The 16,023-nt window shown below is 42.1% G+C and overlaps 1 protein-coding gene across 3 annotated transcripts in view; it reads right to left on the minus strand.

The window, feature by feature from the left end:
* The window catches only part of SLC25A26 (solute carrier family 25 member 26), an 81,434-nt gene that overhangs the window by 22,679 nt on the left and 42,732 nt on the right, over positions 1 to 16,023 (minus strand). For 2 of the 3 annotated variants that reach the window (XM_082060384.1, XM_082060382.1), the window contains one exon: positions 2,507 to 2,551. The exons of the other annotated variant lie outside the window; for it this stretch is intronic. In XM_082060384.1, the coding sequence (XP_081916510.1) occupies positions 2,507 to 2,551 (45 nt within the window). The remainder of the gene's footprint in view (positions 1 to 2,506; positions 2,552 to 16,023) is intronic. 3 annotated transcript variants of the gene reach the window in all.

A 16,023-nucleotide genomic window follows, 5' to 3' on the forward strand; every position in this document is an offset into this window, starting at 1 on the left:
ACAGCAGCTTGGAGCAAAGCAGATACAGAAAATGGGATACAGAGGCACCTGATTTGCTGCCTACAACAAGCCTTTATTGGGCTTCTTTAAGCTTAATACTCTGCTGCTGGCTACAGCCAGCACATGCATTAGAGAAAAGGAAACTCTTCTTCTTCCACGTGCCTTACGAGCTGTCTTTTACAGTGGAAAGATATTTTTCCTCATTTTTACAGTGACTAGCTTTTGGGGGGAATTTGAAGACTGAGTCTATCATCCCTCAGCTTACATAACTTTGTTCTAATGGTTTTAAAAATGACACAGCCACAGGACTCGTACTGTTCTCTTCTGTGAGATGATCCACACACATCATACACAACCGCTCCCGCATTTACTTTCTCAAGTAACCCCATTAATACAGTGCAGAATAGTCCCTCAGGCATTATCTAACCAACAGCTTCAGTAAATTCTTCTGTGTCGAGGCTGCACACTGTCTCTTGTCCTTTGCACTTCTACCTCTTCTTAATTACCGTCTCTTCATGCACCCATGAGAAGCCCTACCCTGAATCGTACTTCTATTGATGCTACTGGCCACTGTTGATGAGACCATAATGATTTTTCTCTTTTGTTGTACTGTCAGGGCAATTTTTTAAGAGGTTCATTCAGACCAACAAAACGTAATCTGTTTTCACTGCCTGGCTTTGATGTGACAAACCTCAAGTTCTCTCCATGTCCTGAGCCAAAGTGACTGGAGCATGCAAGACTGATTTTTGCCATTTTCTACTCCTGCTTCCACAGAATATATTGCAACTGGTCTGTGGAACAAACTAACCCAGTTTTGTTTCTCTTCAGATCTGCACTGGCCTCTTTAGATTAAACATCATGCCTCATCCTAAGTGACTCACTCCTGTAGCTAGTTGAACTAAGTCTTCTTTAAAGCCCGCAATCTAAACAATACATTTTATTGTCACAGCTACGTGGACATTAGTTAAAACAACTTTACATTCTGAAAACAGCTACACAACGTTGCTGTTTTATGTGGTTTTGGCAAGAAGGCTGCACTTCTTTAGCACTGCCACCTCTTGCTCTCAAACACGGCTGCTGCACTAACAATTAGCAGGTCAGGCCAGTATCACTGCCCAGGAGTTTACAGAAAGTCATTCCTAGACACCGGCAGGGAAACAGATTCCTAATAAGGCAGCCAAAGCTGCCCTGTGCAATGGAACGATATCCAGACACCACATCAGACCAAGCTTGTGGAGTTCCTATGGAATCCTCTGCAAAACACAGGTCTGTTCTGTGAAAGCTCTTCATGTTCTTCATGCTCCTCCTGCCTTGGGACTCCCATTTATATCTCACTCCCTGAAGCCTCTGGATCAGGGCTGTCACACTCATTTTCACCGGGGGCTACATCAGAGTAGTTACATTCATATCGTCCTAAAATTACATTTGGCCCTTTGAAGGCAACTGCGAGGCTGGTGTAGCCCCCAGTGAAAATGAGTTTGACACCCCTGCTCTAGATGCAAACATTCACACTGTGGGCTTGTTCCTCCAGAACAAACCAAGCTACTGACACACAAGGGGACAAGCTAATGACCCAACCAAGCATACACGGACCGATGAGAACATAAGCCCTCTTCCCTCAAGAGAAGCAGCAAGGAGCAAGGAAGATCACCAGTGGTTCCCATCCTTCCCAGTTGGGGTCTCAGTGCCAAGCTTTCTCAGAAGTCCAGCACCCTTAAGAAGAAGAAAACTATTCTCTCTCTAGCTCCTCTCTTATAAATATGATATTTTTGCTACATTTTGTTTTAATGATCTGCAATAATTTTCTGTGCTTTCAAGTCAGGATCTCAAAGCACGTGAGAAAACTCTGACCCTTCTGTGATCTTTTGCTGTGAGTTAAAGCAAAAAACAGAGGGACAGAGAAATGACATGACTTCAAATCCAACTCTGTGCTCAAAAATCTGGACGCTGACTCTGCGCATGATAAACAAAGCAACGAGCTAGTGGGAGAACAACACATCATTCTAAAGACTGCACTATTAAAAGATCATGCAGTTGACACCTTCTTTGAATGACCTTTGAAACAGCGCATACACTGCCAATCAAAATAGCTTGCCAGCGATGCGCTGAGAGTCTCTCCCTGCCTATAAACCCGGGCTAAATCAGTCTCCTGTGTATCATTTGCAATTGCCTCTTACCTTGAAGAGTAAAATGCTAAAAAAATTAAAATTAACAAATAGCCACAACACAAGATGGTTCCCAGTTTAATCAGTAAAAACTAGGGTAGCAGATAAGATTTCTGGCATGCTGGGGAATAAAATTCAGACTTCATGCCATATATCAATGGTTAGATGTTCCCTGGGTTTTTTCAGATATTCAGGCAAATGATCTTCGCATGCACAGGTAGGCTGGTACATACTTACTGATTCTTGCATGCACCCATAATTGTGATAACCAAGTTAGATGAGTTACCATGGATAGCCTATGTAAAATGTGTAACATATTTCTATCATTAAAGAGGACTTACCTTTAAGGACTCCCAGAGGGGAAATTGTACCAGAGAGAAAGGAATCTGGAGAGGTGGGGAAAAAAAAGAAAAATACCACAACATAATGTTACAAAAGCAAATTAGGTTGGCACATTCCTTGACTGACTAAATTAGGAACAGTTATTGTTCACTCAGCAAACTGCAGCTTATTACATTTACGAATCTTTAAGGACACTTTATGTATGCTGCCATTCAATGACTGGTTTCACTTTGTTTATCACATTCCCTGCTGAGAGGTTAATGTATCGTTACCAGGGTGGCCTAGAAGAGCAATAAGCAGTATGATCTAGTGCAGGGACGTGCTTGGTTTGACGCTCAGCCAAGAAAGCCAGGAGGATGGCTCCGGAAACACTCCTGAGACCAGGAACACAGCCTGGCAAAAAATAAAATCTTCAGGAATACACATTCTCACAAAAGCTGAGCAGAAAACAGTCGTGCTGCAACCAGGGCTTTGCAGTTTGGGCATCAGATGCAGAGAAAAACTTTTCTGAACATCTCCCAGTGATCTCACATTAACAATCTCCCCAGAGAATTAAAGCAGGTTGTGAAAAGCTACCACAACCCAACCAAAACCCAAGGGAGATGCTTGGTGGTTCTTTTCTCATCACCTACAACAAAAGGTTCTTCTGTCCAGCAACAGCCTGTATCTCCGTCTAGGCTCATTCCTGTTGCCATGTGTTCCCAGCAGTGCCTGTGCAATTCCAGCTCCTTTACAGATTTTGCCCTAATAAATGCCTAATGACCAAGTCTCTTAACACATGGGAGAAAAAGCAAACATGTCCATCAGCTCTGCAGGCTGTGCAGGGCTAACACATGGAGTAAGTGAGTTTTCACCATGAACAGAGTGATTATTTGCAACAAGACACATCACATTCCAAGCTTGCCTTCCCTTACAGTTTTGTCCTCCTCAAATCTCTGCACGACGTTCTGCTGGCTCTTCCTCCTCCTTCACCACTCTGACAAGCCCTGTCCAAAATCCACTTCAGGAAGCAACTCTGCCTTTGCTATCTTCAGCTCAGGTGTCACCTTGGAAGAAAGATTCCCTAGGGAAAGAGCAGCCTGTGCCAGAATTGCCCTACAGCTGTATCTACAGGTCTACTTTGCCCCTTCCTAAACGCTTCTGCAGTTCTTTTCTCCACCTCAACAGCCAGCCAGGCCCAGTTTCAAATCGTCTTCCACATATCTATTTTCTTCTACTCTTATCTTCCTTCCTTAAGCATGATGCATGTCAGATCAGTTTCCCCCTTATGTAGGCTAATTTTGTAGTTTGTGCATCATTTTATTAGCACTTACGCAGGTTTTGCCATGAAAAGTAACATGAGTGATGTCAGGTTAAAAACATTCACTACAGAGATATGAACAGCTTATTAAATCCAACTTCAAGCTACACAAAGGAATCTGAAATGGTACATCCATTCAATATCACAAGAGTTAAAGAGTACTGTCTGCTTCACTGTGTTGCAACTAATGATTAATAAATGAGTCTATTAAGTTAATCTGCCAGGCAAAACTAAGCTTGACAGACACCTGCCACAGAAAATTTGTTATCTATTCAGGCAGGAAATGGCAGTGAGAAGAAATCAATGTCACTGCTGTACATTGAGCTGACAAACTGAAATCTCAGAGGAAGTTTGTCATCTTGAACAATGAGCAATATCCCTGGTGGCATCTCAGAGCCCCACAATAAAGGTCAGACATGGCTCTTATTTATCAGGCCCTTGAAACCCTAGTGTAGCAATTAAATTTTGTTTTTAATACTGGGTGAAAAAGTCCAGCTATTTGACAGTAATATGTGCTAATATATTTATAAGAAGATATATATATCTCCGTATACTGCTGCATCATTGTTGAATTGGAGTTTAATGGCATGGTTTCTTTACAATGTAAAATGAAAAGCAACATAATCTTCTATTATCTAGGCCAAAAAAATAGAAAAAAGACCCCAACAATACCCACTACATTTGCTTCGCATTTGTTAGAAGAGAGAAGAGGAAACGCTCTGTATCCAGCTGTACACCAAACAAAACAAGCTTTCAAATAGTCTCCAAGTTTTGCTTTTTTTACACGCGAATGAGTCGTAAAATTATGCAGCTGTTAATAAGACAACAAGGGAAGCTTTTGACATAAACCCTTTTTTATCTCCTAGCTAGAAGCATTTCAGTTAAAGAGGAAATTTGTTCTTGATTGCTGTTTGATTTTCAAGGGTAGTGATGTTTGCTTTCCGTGTCCCGCTCAGCGGGGACCAGAACTGCATGGAGCTTGTCGGCTTCACTTTTCCCTGTGCGCCCCGCGAGATGCTGCGACGCGCAGGCTTCCAAAACAGCCGGGAAGATTTGGGATGCACGTCAGTGGGACCTGCACAGACACTGGGCAACCTGCTCTCTAAGATGCCTGCAGAATAAGGGCCCAAACATTCACAAGTCACACTTCAACAGGTTTTGGAAACTTGCAAAAAAAACAAACTAGGAAACACCACCAACAAAAACAAGCAGAGCAGCACCTTGGCTTGCATCAAGAAGATCCTAACAAGAGGTGTCCACCATTTTTTACAGTCATCCATCAGAGCCTATTTGACAACATCCTGACTTTAAAACAAAAGCCACACATGGGCGCTGGAACGAAAGGGAGTCTGGCTTCCTGCGGATTTGGGTTTTGTCATCAGATTCTCTGAAGCCAAATAATTTCCAAGCCGGTTTCGGCGATCTTCCCACAACACGGACCTCTATCACATTTCTTCTCGACATCTATTCCACAGCCTCTGTTGAAAGTTCAGTTCCTACTACAAGCCTTTCCTCAAACCCCTTCATCGCCTTTATTCTCTCCTCACACCCATAACTTCAAGAAACTTATAGGAACTTGTATTTCTCTTTGCAGCCTCTGCCTTTCTGCCACATTTCCATGGCAAACACGCCCCAGGCTGCGCAGGCCGCTGTGCGTCCGTGTGCGCAAACACCCCGTGTGCACAAGGCTTGTTCCCCTAAGAGATCAGACTCAACAGCCCACACCCAAAAGCAGGATTAACATATGCAAAAAGAAATAGCTGTGCGAGGGTAACTCGCCCAACAATGCAAAAGCCTTTAGATGGCTTACTGGCCTTTATTCCTCTACCACGACAGACGTGACAAAATCTCACAGTCTGGGGATACTTCTTAATTTGCACATTTACAGTATTTCATTCCTTTTCATATTTTGCTTTTTAGAAGAAAAGCTCTTCAGCAATGAACAGAATCACACCCTGCCAGGCAGCAATATTTATGCCTGAAATAGGCTGAGGCAACAATAAAAATGTGGTCCACACATGTGGGTGACTTTCTGCCAGCAAATATGAAACCCTGGCAAGCTCCACCAACCTCTCATTTGACGTTAATATAAAATAGACAGAGAGTACCAGCTCTCATGTCTGGCCCAATGTTATATAACTGTGCTGTTTGTTCAACAGAGTCAACTCCTACACACACACACACACACAAAAGTTTGAAGCCCCCAGACAGCTGTAAATCATTATTCTAAAATGTTTTATAGGTCAATGAAATTATCATTTACTCTGGTCACTCTAGTCCTTAGCACCTGATGCCTAACGTAATGAAATGAACGTTGCAGATTCTTGTTTCTACAGATCTACTTAAATTTCCTGACACAGATGGATTTAAAAACATTATTTTTAATAAGTTACTTCTAGAAACAGTTGCACTTCACAGCCAGGAAAACAGATACACACTTCTCCACTTCTAAAAAAATACCAATCTTCAAGTACTGAAGACCGACAGCAGAGAAAAAGTCCTCCCATCAAATACTGTTTAATTAAATAAAATAAAGTTAATAATAACTCTTTGTAACTACAACATAGCATTTTAACATAACTCGAAATTCACACATCCAATATCTCATGCTACATTGCAAACTGACATTGTCCAAAAGGAAACACAGCAACCAGGGAGCAAGGAGAGCACGCTGGAGAAATGGCAAAGGAGGAGGGAGAAGAACCAGAAGAAAAATAAAACAAAAAAACAACCTCCTCCCCCCCTACCCTCATCAGTCCCTTCAGAACTGGGATTCCCTTCCAAATATGAGAATTCTTTCACACAAAGAGGAAACAGATGTCCATGGCTGGAATTTGCATGTGGCTTTATTCTCTTCTAGGATACAATAAAACTACTCTTCTTCTCATCCTCCAAGCTAGAAATTAAACAGTGGCATGTCATGCATAGTCCAGCTGTGCTTTCTACTTCCAACCTTTATTAGCAATATATTTAAAAAGAAGAAAAGAGAGAGACAGAAAGAAAGGGAGAAACTAGAAAAGCATAAGAAATGAAAAACCATGTGGTATGTGTTCTCAAAACAATATAAAACCTACAGATGTTCTTAACTAATCTGTGGCACATGTTTGTTTATTCAGGTTTTCCCTGTCTCCAGTTCAGCAGGCTTTGCTCTCCAGAAAAGCTATCTTTTTTTACAAACATTACAGTAAATACTGAAGGAGAGATGGGCATAAACAGCCAGAGGACGAGACAGGCTCACCTCGTAAGAGCTTTCTCAACATCCCTGAAACTGCTCTCACCTACACCTCCACTGCTCCCTACGTTAGCAGAATGGGGAGAAAAGCCCATGGTTATGAAGAGGATTTTGACAGTACTAATATCACAAAGGCCACCAGCAAGAACACCTGTTCACTGCAGGGAGAACGTACCGCAGCCGCCACAGAGCGGCTCTCAAACTTGCACCTCACTTGTCACTTGCCCGGACTTTGATGAGGCTCGTGGAGATGCCATCACCACTGGAACCTGGATTTACAAGGAGATCCCCACTGCAGCGTCTGAGCTGTGGGTGCCAAACTGTGCCTTCTCCATTGTCATTATAAAGAAAAGTCTAATAACCCACTTCTGAATATCAAAAAAATATACTGGTTTCCAAGGATACATAAACCTCAAATTTCAGGACAGCAATCTTCCCTTTACCTAAGTTCTTTTTACATTCCTTTTTTTTTTTTTTAAACAACTTCTTTATAAAAGATGGTTCTTTACAAATATGTTCAAATTACAATAGAATAAAACAACTCTGTCTGCCCACTGGAGTTAACAGTAAAACATTTACATTAATAATCATAGTAAATCTGGTTCAGTGTCTTGTCCTCCTAAAATTCTTCACATGCTTGCCCAATAGATCTGGATTATGATAAACTGATGTTCCAGCTATAAATATACTTCCCCCATGATGTGATTTGATAAAACAGCATGAAATAAGGTAAGTTTCCCCTCCAGCCCTGTCAGAGGTCACAGTAGACACCATTATGAAGACCTGTAGCTTTCCGCAATACTGACTAAAGGTGAAGGTGTAGAGGAGCTCAGCAGAGCCATCATCCATGGTATAGCCCAAAGCAGACAAAGCAGACTTATTTTCTTGCAAAGCTTCAATTAATACTGCTTTCCTGATCCTCCTTGACAAATTGCAGACCCCACAAGGAACCCAACAAAGGTAATTTGTAATCTTAACAAGAATGACTGTCAAAGCCATCGGCCATGTTCCTGCAGCTCCGAGAGATGAAAGATGTAAGCATGGTGAAAGAATGGACATGTTTATATGTTAAATAAATGATGGAGGGCTTTGTTAATAAACTCTGATGCAATTAGAAACAAAACTCTTCAGGCAATATGACAGCATTGGGTTATCGATGTCCAGAGAAGATCTTCTCTTGGCTCCCTTCCACAAGGGACACAGTAAAAGACCACGTTCACATACAGCACCTTCCTATAAGACCACACAAAGCCAAAGAGGTGGAACCCCATGGGAAGCAGGGCCATCAGTGGTAAAACTATCAAGTTGTATTTGCAACAAACAACTTTTCACAGCTCTTGGGAGTGGAACCCATGGCTTTACAGCACTGCCAGAGGCAAAGGAACGGCACTTAGGGTGGTAGAAACACAGGGCTCAACAGTGCCAAGAGTATCATTAAAACAAAAGCTTCGGATCATGCACCAGCATCCACCTGAGGTAATCAGCTATTCCCCCATTTTCAAGCAAATAGCATGAACCCTGTGCGAGTTGGGAGAGAACTGCATGTTATAAATGGGAAGAAATACAAAATTGCTTAATTCTAATCATTATTCTGATTCAAGCATTCACTAGCTCTCAAATAAATATTTGCAACGTGCTTCCTCTGTTTCCCCAGCTCTAAATCCAAAGCATTTCCACTTGTCACCTACCATATGTCAATGTTTAGAAGTAAATTCTTTCCTGAGACAAAACATTATGTGCCCCACATGGTTGCTTAATTTGGTTACAAACCATTCTAACAGGTGTGCTTTGGACATGTGTGGCAGAATTTCACGTAAGACAGGGCTTTTTTTTTTTTAAACAGCACCACGCACTTGTTATAAAATTAACATATAATGGGCATTATGTAGAGACAGATAAGTAGATTGTATGATGCATGGAAAATTCTATCCAGTTTTTCCTCCACTTGAAAAAGCTGTTATGAAACAAACAAACAAAAAAAGTTTCTAGAGGGGTAATATTGACCAGCAGAGGGGAAAGACCCAGGCAGAGATCCAGCATGAGTGCATGTTCCAAAACATGGGGAGAAGAGAAGCACAGAGGCAGATGCACAAACTCAATGCAGGCTGGATTGATTTAAGAGAGCCTGAAGATCGCAGAGCCCTAACTTTGCATGAGACAGACCATCACTGAGCTATTGAAGGCTCTTTTCTCAAAGAAACAATATTAGCAGCTTTCAAAATCACTGCCTTTTGCACCAGCCCCTTACTTTGCTGGGAGGACAGAACACCTATTAGAAAGTGTATAGTGTTAGCCACAGAAGTCAATATTATTAGACTCCAAACAGTAGCTGGACTGACCAGCTCCTAATTATACAAATAATGTCCATGTTCTCCCATTTTCCAACAAACAGGCACTAAAGGAGGTGCCCATTTTGCTATTCCTTCTCAAAAACAATATATCAGAAAAATCCTCAACAAGAAAATGAATATGCTGACATGGGTTTGTACATGCTGTTTTCAAGGCGCAGATAAAAATCTGGTAGGATAAAAGATGAGTTTAGCAGCTCTAGAAGAATGAAGGTATTGTTTAACAGGAAACAGATGTATGTCAGATGGCAAACTCATTAGAGTGTCCCATCGTTAAAGGAAACGGGATAACAACGAGCCATCTGAAAAAACCCGAACTGATCAGGAAATACACAAGCCGCAGCTAATCTCCTATTTATTGGTAGGTAATGCCTTTAAGTCATGCACATGCATTGAGTTTAGGACCATGAAGGACTAATCTTTGTTCTCATGAAAAAAACATAGGGGCAGAACCCTGGAGCATGGAGCATTTCTGGAAGAAGTCTTCTGAGGAAAAACCCTAACATTTGGAGAAGCTATTACAGCAATACGTGGGTACACACACACACACACACACACACGGTTATGTGCTGCTGCTTGGGCAGCATGTCAGTTCTCTGATTTGTATTTGGCATTTGTAATGTACATTTACATACAAGTTACTCTTTTAATGTAATTACAACAACGCTTTATGAAAGGCAACTATCAAATGAGATCCTCCAAGTACAAACATACACAAATCTGACTGAAGCAAAAAAAAAATTCTAGGTAGACACTGGACTGACAGATTTGCAGTATCACAGAAGTTGAACAACTCCTCAAATAAGCATTTTGCACGAGGTAAAAGGACCTGAGTACAGGGAATTAAACAAGCAGCATGTTTGATCCACAAGGCAGGTGGATCTACAGAGAGGAAAGGGTGAGAGTTGCTTCATCCAGCAAATATTCAATCAAAGAAACTTGACAACAGTGCAGCTCTAATTGTACTGACATCAGCACAGGAATTTGCATCCTCAGAATAACAGCCACAAAAAGTTAACAGACTGGAAAGAAACATGTGATTCTTGCTTCCTGGATGTATCTCAACCTATAGCAGTTTTGTTATACATTATGATTACAAAGATAACACAGCAGCTCTCACCATAAAAACTAAATACCATCTCTCTCCAGGAGATTTCTGAATGTCACAAAAAAAAAATCCAAGGGAAAATCCATCTTTGCTTTTGCATATGGGCCTGATCCAAGGTTAATTGAAATCACTGGGAATTTTGCACACGTTTTCGACAGTTTTTGGATGAGGACCTGTGCTCAAGGAGAAAAGAGGAGAGGGCGGGTGAAAGGGTTCTAGCACATAAGGATCAACTAATTCAGATCCCACTGTGTCCTTCCCAGGATGCACACACTCAGACTCACGGTAAGAGCAGGATCCAAGATGTGACCTTTTTCGCATCTTAAGCAGGAACTGCGGCAAATTCGCTGGTTTTGCAGGAGTGGACACAACAGACCTACTAGTATTTGACCCCAAACTGTGTACATTTAAGTACAACTTAAAGTCTCAATAAAGTTAATGCAAGCTAAGCAAATTCTTTTGAATGTCTTACCAAATAGAAACTTTGGTATTCTGCTGCATCAATAGCCTTGATTTTTTGGTAAGGGTGTTACTGTGCATTTGCCTTCTGTAAAAATTCAAACAAACAAACAACAACCACCAAAACCACACCAAAAATGCAGAACAAGACAAGTAACCAAATGCTGATTTAAACAGAACACGCCACAGATACTATAAGAAAATTAGTCTATCGACTCCAGTGCAAAACCAACATTAATGGAAGAACTATTATAAACCAGCAACTTGAAACTTCTTTATTTGAACTGCATGATCCATGCAGCACTGTTTATATATCTTACACCATTATCTCCATCATGTGGCAGAGAGGAAAAAATGCAGATAATTGTCGAGTTTAGTAAATGCTATTCATGTAAAGATATTTTACTTCTCTTACACACATGTATACACACTTCTGTGCATACACATCCAAAATTTTGTGACTAACTCACAAAATGGGGCACAGCTAAGCTTTCTTCTGTGACTGCTATTTGCAACTATTTAGGAACAGCCATATCTGCATTGCACAGTGCAGTAAAAGAAGAAATAGCCTTGTCCTGCAATGGGTGTCAGACCCAATGGGTGTCAATGAAACAAGGCTCAGGGAAAGCCCCCGGACGGGACAGCGAGTGGCTGTCACACAGCAGCCTGACGGGCAGGTCAGCAGAGGTGGCGTTCAAGGACTGATCTTCACAGCCTCCTTCAAAGAGTTTGCCGTGTGTTCTCTGTTGGTGTTGGCTGAACAGGAGTTGGCTCTGCAAAGCACTAAAACACATGTCCAATTTCCCACCTCTTTACAGAGGAGCAATTACGTGTGTCCTGAAGTCCTGTACTTAACAGTCTGACTATCCTGTGTGCCTGAACTAAGACTGCACTATTTTCTCTCCTTCACCTACCTTTTTTAGTTTTTAATAAACAGCTGTGTTGCTTTAGCCCAACCACAAGACAGGGTCTTGCAGAAGTCACAGACTGAAACAACTCAGTCATGTTACATCAGGGGACGTAATAGCTTATGACAATCGTTTCTCTTAGCTTTTACGTATTAAAGCAGGAGCTTTCCTGAACTGTAGCTACAGTTCCACAAACTTTAATCTGATTCTACATTACAAAAGACATAATTTAAACCCCATTAAAGTGATTTGAAAAATCACAACAAGCATTTGACTGAACCCAAATGAACAGTTAGACAACACACGTACAGATACAGGAAGGATGGTTCCTTTATTTTTTTGTTACCCTCTCTTTTTTTTTTTTTTTTGACAGTTTAACCAATTCTGCAGACCCTTTAACTATTTAAACAGGAAGCCCCCTGGACCCCTCAGACCTCCCTGCGTATGCAGCTGGAGAGCTGCTCTGCTCCTAATGGAGCGTTTCTTTCCCCCCCAAGGCAGCAGCTGTAGGATGTCGGGCTGGACACCGCAGGGCCACCTGGGACCCGCTGCCCTCCCAGGTGTGGGCTTGCCGGCTCGTCCGCAGCAATCGAGCCCCTGGGAAAGCCGAAAACCATCTCACTGCCTGCAGCCCCCACCTTCCTGCCTGTCAGCGAGCTGGGAAAAAACTTTAGAGGCGGCTGGCTGCGTGCAGAGAGCGGGAAGGGCTCACTTTCAAGAACCTCTTTCAGGTTTCCTCAAAGGAGTCTAACCCTGCTTGCACAACAGCACCACCATTATAAGACCTGTGGAAATAAAAGCCATTACTCTCCAACTATTTGTTTCAACCCATTGATGGAGAAGATGGTTTCACCATAAGCCTTCAGATTAATTTGCATGTCTTTATACAGCCACCTCATTTCCATCCGCCTAACCACGATATTAAACCACAAAGCTAAACCAAAACAACTTCCCACACTCCGTTTACTCAGCTTGGACATGAGGAAAGTGCACCAAACTGCAAGAGCATGGGAACAGGTTCCAGAGGAACAAAGGTGCTTTGGTGGGCAAGAACTAAACAAATAGAACATCCCAGACACACACAAACCCTTATTTTCTTCATTTGCTCACCCTGCAGGGCTGTCCACACACCCCAGCTATAGGTTTGGGCTGGTTTGGATGGGAACTGAACTCCAGAGCATGGCATCAGCTAACTCTTGTTCTATGAAATCCTGGTTAGAGCTGTGATCAGAGAAGTAGACACTATTAAGTTTCCGCTTTAGCAATATAAATCATCCCCTCCATGCTTGGCAAAGGACTTAAGAACATGCTTAACTTTCACTGTTGCTGAATAGGAGCAAGATTGTGCTTTAAAAACATTAAAGAGCAGACCCGAACAAGTTTTCAGACTCCATACTCTTCTTTACGCTCCCAACTTCCCATTAATCTAAAAGCTCTCCCAGAGTTGGAGCTGAGCCAAAGTGTTGTGTTGAACTGACGCCTAAACAAAGTTTTCTGCTAATTTGGTGCTGCAACTAACGTGGTGAATGAAGAGAAAAGCCAAAGAAAATAGTCTAAACTTTTCTGTGGGTTACTTTATATATACAATAAAGAACTCAAAGTGACCCCAAATAGCCAACAGAGGATAAGCCAAGATAACAACACAACTGCAGCTCCACCAAGAGATTTTAGCAACACAACTAGCAGCAGAAAAACCCAAGCAGTCAATGTAACTGCCAGGGCCCCGCCATGGGATCGGATCCCACCATTTCCAGCACATTCCTCTGTCACGCAGCAGGTCTGAGCACAGCATCTGCTGCACTGATGGTCCCTTTAAGAAACGTCCTTCTGTGGAAACCATCAACACCAAAAGGAGAAAGCCAAATTGCACACCCACTGCAGTGTGGCCTCTAGAGGGAAAGGGATGGGAAATGCTGCTCTCACAGCTTTAATTCATTTAAAGGCCATTTCACATCCAGAAGATTCCACTGAGATTATTTCTTTTCCTCATTGGTTTTGCAACCATGTTAAATGCCCATCACAGCCAAGCAGCAGATTTGCCGATTCCCTGCTGTCATAGGCAGATTCATAAAACCCACAAGTGCAATAGCTTGAGTCGTGTTGCCTGGTATGAGCTTCTGCCTGTGATGCACAGCAGTAGATGGTATTTACAAATATACGGTTTGAGCCACAGTCTTCCTAATCGTTTTCCAGCTGAGAAACAGAAAATCAGCACTGAAATAACTTTCATGCTAACAGTCATTACTTGAGAGGAAAGACAATCAAAGATAAAAATGTTGGTTGGGGAAATATCCGGACATTCCCTAACCAGGAGGAATCTCCAGAAATTTTACCATTTCAGAAGTATTTGAGTATCTTCTTGAGACACCTGCCCTTAATGTAGGTCTACAGAACTGTTTCCGTTCCTGCAGCACTGGATGTCTTATTCTGGGTGCCACCCACAGGTCCTGTAAAGCACACATGATGCTCCTTTCACCCTGAGACTGAGGTGTATCTGCCCAAATTAGCTGAACAAAATTGCAAGGCAGCATCTGAAGGAAAACAACTACTGATCCTGATCTCAGACGTGGTGTCCCTGAGGTTGCACTGCACATAGCGGGACTCAAAGAACTTGGCAACAGGCTGTGCAGTAAAGAAAAATTAACAAACAAGTTAAGAATCAAATAGAAAAGGAAAGAAAGTAATGCTATCACCTAATACAAAGAATGATCTCAAAGCAGTGTAACGTTCATAACCTTTTGGGCTGAAAAGGAACAGACTGGTGTTAGCAGCATATAATATATCCAGGTGACTTAAAACAGTATTTTTTTCTAATGAGATTAGCAAACTATGCGTTACAATTCCCACAATGTTTCAACCTCAAGGCATTTTAATTACATTTTTCATTTATCTTCCTTGGGATTTTCTAATTTGTGCCAGAATGCTTTCTTCACTTAAAACACAGTTTTTATCTCAGAGCAAGTACTAATAGATCATTTCAGACAAAGCAACCAAAATCTGCAGAAGTCATAAAAGAGCAAAAATCAACTAGGGCTTTCAATCAAAAAATACAACATCATTAACACTTTTTTATTTCTGAAATAGTAACAACAAATGCTGGCCGTGGTCTTCGGGATCACGAAAAGTGTTAAGAAACCTATGGAACAGCGTGCTGATTCTGAATCCACACATATAATTTTAAAAGCTCAGTTAACATGATGCCACTAAATGACCTGACTTTGTTTGCAAGTCCTGCAGTGAATACTATCAGTGTCTGAGACCTAGGACTAACCTGAGGTGGAAAGGAGGTTCCCAAACGCGTGCTGAAATGCTGACAGAGATGGTGAAAATAGCCTGTTATGTTGGAGGAAAATGTCCAGTAGACCGAGAAAGAGACTGTGAGACAGAATGAGCTCTGCTTCTGCTCTCTGCTTGCACTCCCCTCCAGCTGCAGCTGTGGGGATGAAGGGGTTACCACTTTCGCCCTGTTCCCAAGTGCTTATCACAACCTGTGACACACCTGACTGTCCCCATCCCTCCCCAGCTCCTGTCTGGCTCCTCAGGTAACTGCTCCATCCCCACTTCATGCCAAATGAGCCAGGTTAAAGATGATGAGTGTAACAGGGGCCATAAACTCCTCAGCTGGCTGTGTAGCCAGAAAAGAATCTCTGAGTATGGCCTAAGCCTGACTTCACTCTCGGGCTTAAACCAAGGATGAGCTATTTCCACCACCACCAGCATGGTGCACCACGCAGCAGCCATCCCAGAAAAAGACCCCAATATGATGCCCTGTACCCACAGACGAACTGGTAAGTACCTATTTGGAAAGCATGGTTGAACCCTGGAAAGACGCTCCTATCCATGTTTCCAGACCCTGAACAACAAACTTCACAAGATGTGCTGATAGAAAAAAGTAAAAAGAACTTGTGCCTTTGCTTTGCAACACGTAGCAACTCAGTAAGATAAAAGACAAAAGCCTTTACTGTGGTGGAATAGTTAAATACCATCACAATAAAATTCCACCTGTCAGCTCCAAAAGCACCCCACATGTAGAATTTACACAAGCTGAACTGGAGCTGGTTCAGGGCATGTCATAACAGTTAGTCATTTCTGCACTGTGCACTGTTAAAATTGGCCTCAAGATGAATTGAGTGCCTGTAAAGGGCAACCATATTTCAAGCA

The sequence above is a fragment of the Streptopelia decaocto genome (assembly GCF_964273445.1).
Source record: "Streptopelia decaocto genome assembly, chromosome: 8".
Taxonomy (NCBI): domain Eukaryota; kingdom Metazoa; phylum Chordata; class Aves; order Columbiformes; family Columbidae; genus Streptopelia; species Streptopelia decaocto.